Genomic DNA, 10,454 nt, shown 5'->3' with positions numbered 1-10,454 from the left:
TAGGGAAGGACGGGGAAGGAAGTCGGCCGTGCCCTTTGAAAGGAACCATCCCGGCATTTGCCTGGAGCGATTTAGGGAAATCACGGAAAACCTAAATCAGGATGGCCGGACGCGGGATTGAACCGTCGTCCTCCCGAATGCGAGTCCAGTGTCTAACCACTGCGCCACCTCGCTCGGTGGCGGTCATGTGTGTGTAAGGTGTGCTCTCTTGTGAGAGTGCGAGTGTGTATGTTTTCTTTTCTTTTCTTTTCTTAAGAGAGCTTGGGTCGAAAGCTAAATGTGTAACAGTCTTTTCGTTGTGCCTGCCTGCAACTCAAGATGTCATCTTTACAGTACCTTTCTTTTCCTAATATTGTTGATATTCCAATCTGCAATTCAGTAGTTCGATATTTTCTAACTGAGTTCGATGCTGTTCCAACGGACAGTACGTCGAGAAAAATAAACGAAAATCAATTAATCAGTCACCACATTTTCATCTGGAGACGTCGTCCTTTTCCGACCTCAACTGTCGCTTGGAAAGGTGGTTATTTAAATTTGCAATTTTTCAATGTCTGTGGAAGTGTGTTTTCTCTGTATATACGTAATCTTAGTACGGTTCATAAGCGCGGGACTAACGAATCATTTGTGTACGTTATTTTTGTTGTGGGTGTATTGTGCTGTCACTTTGACATTATGATCCAGGTATAATGATTTCATGCGTGTTGAATCATTAACAAGTGTTTGTTTTTTCAACGTTTTTTTGTCTTTATGAGTTGTAGGCATTAAATTACTTGATATTGCTGTAAACCGAATTTGCTATGACCGCAAGTAAAACGACAGAGCTTTGAATTTCATATATGTAATCTGCCTTACCGGCTATGTGTTGTCTACCAACTTGCTTAAGACGTTCTCCTCGTGTTAACAATGGGACATCGGTTTGTGTCCACTGTCAGTGACGACGAAACGCGGACACACTGTGGTGTTAAGCGTTTGCAGTTATGCCAAGGATGTAGTGTGGGTAAAGGTGTGATGCTGCTCTCTGCCACTGAATTACGATGATGAGAATAGTTTATATCTGTACAATGAGCTGTTTAATGTAAAAGTTGGGATATGTTATCACGTATTTGAACTCGGTCCTGTACGAGGTTAAAAGCATCAGCATTGGCGTCCGCAGAAATTCATCCAGATAGAGAGGATGAGGTGTCAAGACGCTAGATTTACTGTTTTTCATATAAAATAGTTGGTCTGTTTCTAAAAGTGTCATGCCATAAGAATTAAGTTTTGTAGGTGTCACCAAAAACATATCCCAGAGAATTGATGCTTATCCATTCATTGCATGAATAAAAATTCTGTATTCCAGATTCCAAGGATGTGTGAAGGGGGGGGGGGGTGAGTGCCTCTTTTCCCCCTTGTGGGCTTCTATGAGAATCAAGAGGTGCAAATACAGTTTTCAGATGTTACAGTATTGTTCACTAAACGAATGGATACCTTTTCGCAGTACAAGAAACTAATGCTCTTACTGTGCCACCTAAGTAGTGTATTAGTTTAAAAAAAGTGTGACTAAATAACGATTGATTGGTATAATTTTGGGTGGTAGAGGAACTGTTCAGTGTAAAGTTAATTTATTACTGCTAACATTCATTATAACTACACATTATGAATAACTTTGCGAAAGTCAAAATATTGTTGCTTCCTGAACAATGTGGAAAAATGTTTAAAATGGAAAACATGGAATCGGTAAACTCTGTATTGCTCCACAGTCACGCTATCTGGTGGCTGGCTGAGATGCTCCTTCCTGAAGCATGAATGTGCTGTTTCCCCAGAAGAAAGCACTAGAAATTATTTCATCAAATAAAAAGAAACTTGAGTTCTGGAGTACACATAGCCATATGAGCTGTGGCAGAAGTGGATGGAAAGAGGGTATGGAACCAAATGCACAGGTTGTGAACCATCCAGTGACCATGATGTGCTGAGCAGTATTTTGTGTGACTGGGTATGCTAACTTGCTCATGGTTACAGGTATTTGATGGCTTTTCATATCGACAGAAAAATGGTAGGTGCCGCCGGCCCCATAAAAAACGGTGCAGTGGTGTTTCATTTTTGCTTAAATGTAGTGTTTTGGAACCATCTAACATGTATTTTGATCCCATAGTCAACCTTGTGACAAGATATGTTAGTTCTTATGCCCCATCTATAAGTGAAACCATCTTTCTACATCTGTACCCTTAAAAAAGTGCTTGCCAGAAGGCATGTCCTTTTGGCCAGTTATTAATGCTTTCCCCCATTCTATTCACATATAAATAATTGGAAGAATAATTGCTTTAATACCCCAGTGTGCTGTTACTAGTCCGAGCTTGTCTTCATGATCCTTTGGTAGTGGTACATAGGGGCTTGTAATATATTTCTAGATTCAGCACTTAAAAGTTGGTTCTAGGTAGGTTTTCACGTAGGACAACTTGCATCTGGCAGAGCAGTTTTTTCAGCATCTTCGTGCCTTTCCCATGGGTCAAACAAACCTGTGAAGAACTATGCTGACCTTTGTGTCCATTTGACATCCCATGGTAGTCCTGTTTGGTATGTCCCCCACACACTTAAGCAACAGTTTGTGGTGAGTTGGAAAAGTGTGTTCTATGCAGTCTTCTTTGTAGACTGATTGCATTTCCCTGGTATTCTACTACCAACAAACCACAGTCTGCTTTTAACATAACTGAGCCTATGTGATGTACAGTCTGCAAATTGTTACAACCAGGTATTTGTATGAGTTGACCTATTCCAAGTGTTACTCACTGATATTACAGTCATAGTATACCATATTTCTTCGATTTGTGAACTGCGCAGTTCTAAATTCCTGAACATTCTAAGCAAGTTGCCAATCTTTGCGTTAGAAATCTTATGAAGAGCTATTTATGCAGCTTCTTTCAGTACGTCATTATAGGTAATCATCTACAAAAAGTCTGAGGTTGCTATTAATACTGTCTGCAAGGTCGTTAGTATACAGTATGAGCAGGAAGGGTCCCAACACTTCCCTAAGGAAATACGGAAGCGTCCGATCCCGCCCGTCTGCTTTGACCCATGACGTCACAAAAATGGCGCAAACAAAAACACACACACACACTTTCCACAAGAAGCCTAATGACACTAACAGGACAAGCGCAGGAAATGGGGTGTTTTGGGTGGGGGGCAAACTAAATATAAACAAATTTAGACACCTTGCGTAGCTACAACGTGTAAGTGAAGACAGCCATGCATGAATACCCACCCACCTCCCCAGGGGTCGTAACCCGTGCAACCCATAGAAGATAAAGATGCTTCAGTAGCTGATTAGTGTTTTTTGTCTTTTAAAAAAAAAATCTCACGGGATAGAACGAACAGATCAGAAAGATAAATATAATAAACTAAAACAGAAATTGGAGGAAACAGATAATTAAAATAAGTAATAAGTGTTTTAAAAATTAAAAAAAAAAAAAACTCACGAGATAGAACGAACAGATCAGAAAAGTAAATAAAATAAGATAAAACAGAACTGGAGACAGCCACACTCAAACCAAACTCCGCGCCGTCATGACGTCACACACGACAACACCCTTACATCATGGGTCGAAGCCGACGCGTGGGATCTGACGCTTCTGTCGACCCTTCCCTAAGGCACTGCTGAAGTTAGTTCTGCATCTGTTGATGACTCTCTGTCCAAGATAACATGCTGCATCCTCCTACCAAAAATCCTCAGCTCAGTCATAAATATCTCTTTATACCCCATATGATTATACTTTTGACAATAACTGTAGGTGTGCAACCGAGTCAAATGCTCTTCAGAAATTGAGAAACATTGCATCAGAGTGATTTGGTCCATGGCTTTTGGTATGTCATATTAGAAAAATGAGAGTTAGGTTTCACATGATTGATTTTTTTCTGAATTCATGCTAGTTGCCATGGAAGGGGTCATCCCGTTCAAGATACCTCATTATGTTTGAGCTCAGGAATGGTCTAAGATTCTGCAACAGATGGATATCAAAAATATTGGAAGGTAGTTCTGTACATCATTTCTGCTAGTGTGACATTTGCTTTCTTCCAACTATTGGGTGCGTTTATTTGTTTGAGTGAGCTTCAGTAGATTAAAGTTAAGAGGGGGCTAACTCAGCCATAAATTCAGCATAGAATCTTTTAGGGATTCCATCGGGCCCTGGAGCTTCATTCAAGTTCAGCATTTTCTGCTGTTTCTAAATGCCACTGACACTGATAACTGTTTCACAATCTTTTCAGTGGTACGAGAATTAAATTGGGGCAATATTCCTGGGCTTTCTTTTTTTAGAAGAATAGTTGAAAAATGAGTGAACATTTCTGCTTTTGCTTTGCTATCCTCAATTTTTACAGCAGTCTCATCTGCAAGTGACTGGACACTAACTTTTGTGCCACTAACAACCTTTATATATGACCAGAATTTGTTTTTTAGTTTTGTGAAAGATGTTTTGATGATAACCTGCTAAGGTAGTCATTGATGACTTCATGCATTGCTCTCTTGACAATCAAATGCATTTCGTTCAGCCCCTATATATCTACAGCTCTCTGCTTTCTTTTACACCTATTACCTGGTAGTCTGCTTCTTTAGGAGGTTCTTTAGAGACACTGTATACCATGAAAGGTCTTCCCCCATCTATTGAATTGTTCTATCGGGCACGTCTATTCAGTGTGTGGTGAACTATTCTCTTGAACTTTAGCTGTAGTTCCTGTACCTGATCCTGTTCTGAGCTGCAAGTTTCAAGTCCCTCACTGATATACGACAGGATGGCTTCCTTATCTAGTTTACTGAACGTATAAATTATTCTACTTTTTTAAGTTGCCCTTTGTGCTTTGGTAATCTTTGTTCGCTACAGCTATCTCGTGATCACTGATACCAGTTTCGATGTGGCCATTCTCAAAGTGGTCAGGTCTATTTGTTGCCATTAGATTTAATGTTTTTCCCTCATGGTAGGGGTTCCAAACTATCCGTTCAATGTAGTTTTCAGAGACTGTTTCACAGACTGTCTCATTTCGCCCAACACTTAAAAAACTGTAATTATTCAAAGAAAGTATGCTCAGTAGCATGGAAATAAAGAGATCGTGCAATAGTCTGAAGTGACTTCAACCTATTGAGTGTCGACTGGGATTTCTATGGATTCATTGCAGATTGTATGGATATTCAATCTTGTGAAGTACTTTCGAACACAATTTTCTAAAAACAGTCTTGAGCAATTAGTTTGACAGTCCACACACAATGGACATATTTTAAACCTTGTACTTACAAATAGGCTTGATCTTGTCAATGGTGACAATATAGATACAAGGATTAGTGATGATGATAACAGTACAATTATTGTTAATAAATCACTCAAGAAGGCCAGGAGAGTATTTTTGCTAGAATGAGCAGATAAGCAGTTGTCAGTGTCCCACTTAGACAATGAAAGGGTGTCATTTAGTTGCAATATGATTGATGTAGAGAAGTTATGAGCAAAGTTTAAACAGATTGTAAATCACACTGTAAAGAGAGATTTGCCGAACAAGTGGATTAAGGTTGGAAAAAACCCACTGTGGTTTAATAACAAAATTTTGAAGTTACTGAAAAAAGCGTAGGTGACGGCAAGCAAAGGGTAGTAGAGATTTGTCTGTCTGTAAAAACATTGACGAGCAGAGTGTACAACTACCACTGTCATACCTTAGCAAAATATCTTGCTGAGAATCTGAGAAAATTTTGGTCTAGCATAAAATTACTGGAAGGGTTTAAGGCTTCTATCCAGTCACTTGTTAAGCAGACTGGTGTGGCAATAGAGGACAGCAAAAGAAAACTGAAGTTTGATATAGGAGTATCATACAAATATGCTGTCGTTTGACTATTTATGGGCTCCCATACGGAGGACATAGTAATTGGGGTCCCTGTGTAGGGAAGTAACTGAAGGAGTTGAAAGCAAATAAGTTGTCTGGTCTGGATTGAATCCCACTTCAGTTATACTGATACTCTGCGGCATTGGCCCCTTACTTAGCTCGCAGTTGTTGTGGATATCTCGCCTAGCACGAAGTCCCAAGTAACTTATTCTGAAGTATTCGCTCATACAGAGTATCGAGTGAAATTTGTGACTGGACTGCGAACTTTTTGGTAGGGAGCACAACATGTTATCTTGGATGGAAGCTCATTGTCAGATATAGAAGCAACTAAGGGTGTGCTCCAGGGAAATGTGTTGGGAACCTTGCTGTTCATGTTGTATATTAATGAGCTTGTGCACAATATTAATAGTAACCTCAGACTTTTTGCAGATGATACACTTACCTGTAATGAAAAACTATCTGAAAAAAGCTGCATAAATATTCAGTCAAATCCCGATAATATTTCAAACTGGTGCAAAGATTGGCGGGTTAATTTAAATGTTAAGAAATGTAAAATTTTGCACTTCACAAAACAAAAAAAAAGTTGTATCCTGTGACTATATATATATATCAGTGAGTCACGGTTGGAAACAGCCAACTCGTACAAATACCTTGATGTAACACTTTGGAGGGATAGGAAATGGAATGATCACATAGATCAGTTGTGAGTAAAGCAAGTGTTAGACTTCGGTTTATTGGTAGAATACTGGGGAAGTGTGATCAGTGTACAAAGGAGATTGCTTACAAATCACTCATCCGACCCATTATGGAATATTGCTCAAACGTCTGGGTTCCTTGCCATACAGGACTAATAGAGGATATTGAAAGTATACAGAGAAGGGCAGCATGAATGGGAGGGTGTCAACTGAGCACTAAGCATTCTGTCTTCAGTTCACAAGTGGCCCATTGGGACCAAGCGACCGCCGTGTCATCATCAACTGAGGATCCGAATAGGAGGGGCGTGTGGTCAGCACACCACTTTCCTGGTCGTTACGATGGTTTTCTTTTACTGGAACCGCTACTATTCAGTCGAGTAGCTCCTCAATTGGCATCGCGAGGCTGAGTGCACCCCAGTGTCAACTGAGATACTGAAGAAACTGGTCTGGCAGGCTGAGGCCCCCGCTTGCCAATGATGCCTGGCAGATCTGGACAGTAAGCCAACCAAGTGCTAGCAAAGCCTGACGATGCTTAACTTCTGTGATCTGACAGGAACCAGTGTTACCACTGCAGCAAGGTTGTTGGTCAAGGCAAGAAATACTCCTGCCAGTACTAAGTTTATTCTGGTACCAATGGGGATTCCTTTTTGGCCACAAAGCTATTATTATTTGTTGAACACCTGGAGAACAGGTTTGGGGAAGAAGCAGTGTTTTCAAAAATGAAAAGTGATTCATTTCTGATTAAAATGGCATACCCAGTTCAGTTGTGGGCGCTGCTTGCCTGTGATAAGCAAGGTGACATTCCTGTAACTTTCACCCCCTCCCCCCCCCCCCCCCCCCCCTCCAATAACAGGGTATCATCTTCCACCACGATCTCCTTTTACAGACCAATGATGAGTTACATGCCAGTCTGAAATGACGGGATGTGCATTTTGTCCGTCATGTCCAGTGAGGATCAAAGAGCAATGTGATTGATACTGGAGCCTTCATCTTGGCCTTTGAGGGTGACTCGTTGCCTAAAAAGTTCAAGGTTGAGGTATGTGGATGCAATGTGAAATTGTATGTTTCCCCTCCCATTTTTGCTTCAGCCCTGTCTGACAATGTTGACTGGAATACCCTCTTTCAAATTCTAAAGGTGGCAGGGGTAAAATACAGGGAGCGATAGGTTATTTACAATTTGTACAGAAACCAGATGGCAGTTATAAGAGTCGAGGGACATGAAAGGGAAGCAGTAGTTGGGAAGGGAGTGAGACAGGGTTGTAGCCTCTCCCCGATGTTATTCAATCTGTATATTGAGCAAGCAGTAAAGGAAACAAAAGAAAAATTCGGAGTAGGTATTAAAATCCATGGAGAAGAAATAAAAACTTTGAGGTTTGCCGATGACATTGTAATTCTGTCAAAGACAGCAAAGGACTTGGAAGAGCAGTTCAACAGAATGGACAGTGTCTTGAAAGGATGGTATAAGATGAACATCAACAAAAGCAAAACGAGGATAATGGAATGTAGTCGAATGAAGTAGGGTGATGCTGAGGGAATTAGATTAGGAAATGAGACACTTAAAGTAGTAAAGGAGTTTTGCTATTTAGGGAGTAAAATAACTGATGATGGTCGAAGTAGAGAGGATATAAAATGTAGACTGGCAATGGCAAGGAAAGCGTTTCTGAAGAAGAGAAATTTGTTAACATCGAGTATAATTTAAGTGTCAGGAAGTCGTTTCTGAAAGTATTTGTATGGAGTGTAGCCATGTATGGAAGTGAAACATGGACGATAAATAGTTTGGACAAGAAGAGAATAGAAGCTTTCGAAATCTGGTGCTACAGAAGAATGCTGAAGATAAGATGGGTAGATCACATAACTCATGAGGAGGTATTGAATAGAATTGGGGTGAAGAGGAGTTTATGGCACAACTTGACAAGAAGAAGGGACCGGTTGGTAGGACATGTTCTGAGGCATCAAGGGATCACAAATTTAGCATTGGAGGGCAGCGTGGAGGGTAAAAGTCATAGAGGGAGACCAAGAGACGAATACACTAAGCAGATTCAGAAGGATGTAGGTTGCAGTAAGTACTGGGAGATGAAGAAGCTTGCACAGGATAGAGTAGCATGGAGAGCTGCATCAAACCAGTCTCAGGACTGAAGACCACAACAACAACAACAACTGTCTGTATGGATTGTGGAGGTCAGTTGCACTTTAATGCCATCCTCCCCCACTCCTTCCACTCCTTCCACCCCCCCCCCCCCCCCCCCCACACACACACAGAGGGAGCACTGTTCCCTCTATTTACTGGACTGCACTGCATTCCAAAGAGAGAAGAAAAATGAAGAATACAAGACTCGTGATCATCTCACATACCAGGGGGCCAAGAAGAAACAAGATTGTTGCATCGTGTACGTTTGACAGTGACGTGTGCTTGTGCTGCGTTGTCGTCTTTCTCTCTAGCATCAGTACCCCCGCCCTTTGCACCTAGTATGTCGGGCCCACAGGGCCGCTTGACTACACACCCTCCCTAGGGGGTTGGGGGCCCTCCTTCCCTCTTGACACTTCCCTCCCATTATTCTGATGATCTCCAAATGGATACCAGCCAGTGGCTGATGAAGCGACAGGTTGCTGGTTGTAGGGCTTCACATTCCTCCTCTGTCCCTGAAACTGGGGCAGACAAGCCGTTACAGCTATTGAAATCGTCCAGTTCCATCCGTCTGCTTTGACCAATGACGTCATCAATATGGTGGAAACTGCTCCCATACCACGACTATGATGTCATTACCTAAACATAACAACAGATACAAAAATAGATCGAAAAACCATCAAACACACGTTCCTCCAAAAATATAATGAAACTAATGGGACAAGTGGGGGAAATTGGGGGGGTTTTGGCTGAGGAGAAACTAAAAATACACACATGCCACTAAACCAAACGACAAAAACGGTAAAATAAAATGACCACAACCTTCCCAAAATCAACTAAAAGCAATATCCACTGGAATCGAATACGTCCCTTGACCCATATAGGTCAACAGAAATCTACCGATACCAAATCATGAAACCCTAAACTACAACTACGTCCACAGTCATCACTATCTCAAAAAACACAACAAAACAACAAAATTGGAAATGAACACTTTCCTTGACCTATATAGGTCAACAGAAACTACCGATACCACACTATAAATCTCAAAACTTTCACCATCACCACACTTAATACTACCATAAAAGAAACACCTAGAAAATCAAAATTGGAATCGAACACTTCCCTTGACCTGTTATCCTTACGATATCTCCACATATAGCCATGTCTGGTCCTACACCTAGCCTCATTTCTTCATCACACACTGAACACTTCACAACTTCATCCAAACATCCGAATAGTTAAAGAAATTTTATTAGAGTCAACGCACTGTCCCCCATCATCGCCGACAACCAAAAACTGTTGACCTTGTCAGTCATATCCATACTTAACAAAGACATAAACAAAGCTATTTGCCAAAATTCACTCACGACGAACAGAAAAAAACTACAATAACATTGACATAACAAAACCAAAATCGTTAACACACTGAAAAATATTCCGCTAAAAGCTTAGTGACCACGCAAATGAACCCCATACGCCACATAACATGCTACCCATAAACACACCACCAGAGAGAACCACTGACTGCAACAATAAGCCACATACACAAACTAAACCAAAAACATCATCTAAAACACAACACCTAAACACACCACCAGAGAGCACCACTGATCACATCAAAACGACACCTACAAACACGCCACTTTCACAGACTAAATTTCGCGCCATCACACACCACAACAGCCTTACGTCATGGGTCAAAGCCGATGGGTGGAATTGGATGCTTCCGTTGACCTCCTGAAACTGGGGCAGACAAGCCATTACAGCTATTGAAATCATTCGAGAAGGGGGAGGAG

The 10,454-nt window shown here is 41.1% G+C and overlaps 1 protein-coding gene across 2 annotated transcripts in view; it reads left to right on the top strand.

Moving 5' to 3' along the window:
- Nucleotides 1–381: 381 nt before the first annotated feature.
- LOC126242478 (uncharacterized) overlaps nt 382–10,454 on the top strand; it is a 103,077-nt gene continuing 93,004 nt past the window's right edge. Inside the window, exon 1 of one of the 2 annotated variants that reach the window (XM_049948091.1) lies at nt 382–520. Coding sequence is in view for 1 of the 2 variants with exons in the window: in XM_049948090.1 (XP_049804047.1) it covers nt 673–681 (9 nt within the window). In the remaining variant the exon portion in view is untranslated. Of the gene's footprint in view, nt 521–589; nt 682–10,454 lie in introns of those variants that run through there. The other variant, XM_049948090.1, reaches the window with a different exon arrangement.

The sequence above is a fragment of the Schistocerca nitens genome, chromosome 1 (genome assembly GCF_023898315.1).
Source record: "Schistocerca nitens isolate TAMUIC-IGC-003100 chromosome 1, iqSchNite1.1, whole genome shotgun sequence".
Taxonomy (NCBI): Eukaryota; Metazoa; Arthropoda; class Insecta; order Orthoptera; family Acrididae; genus Schistocerca; species Schistocerca nitens.
This window is presented reverse-complemented; position numbering and strand designations above follow the sequence as displayed.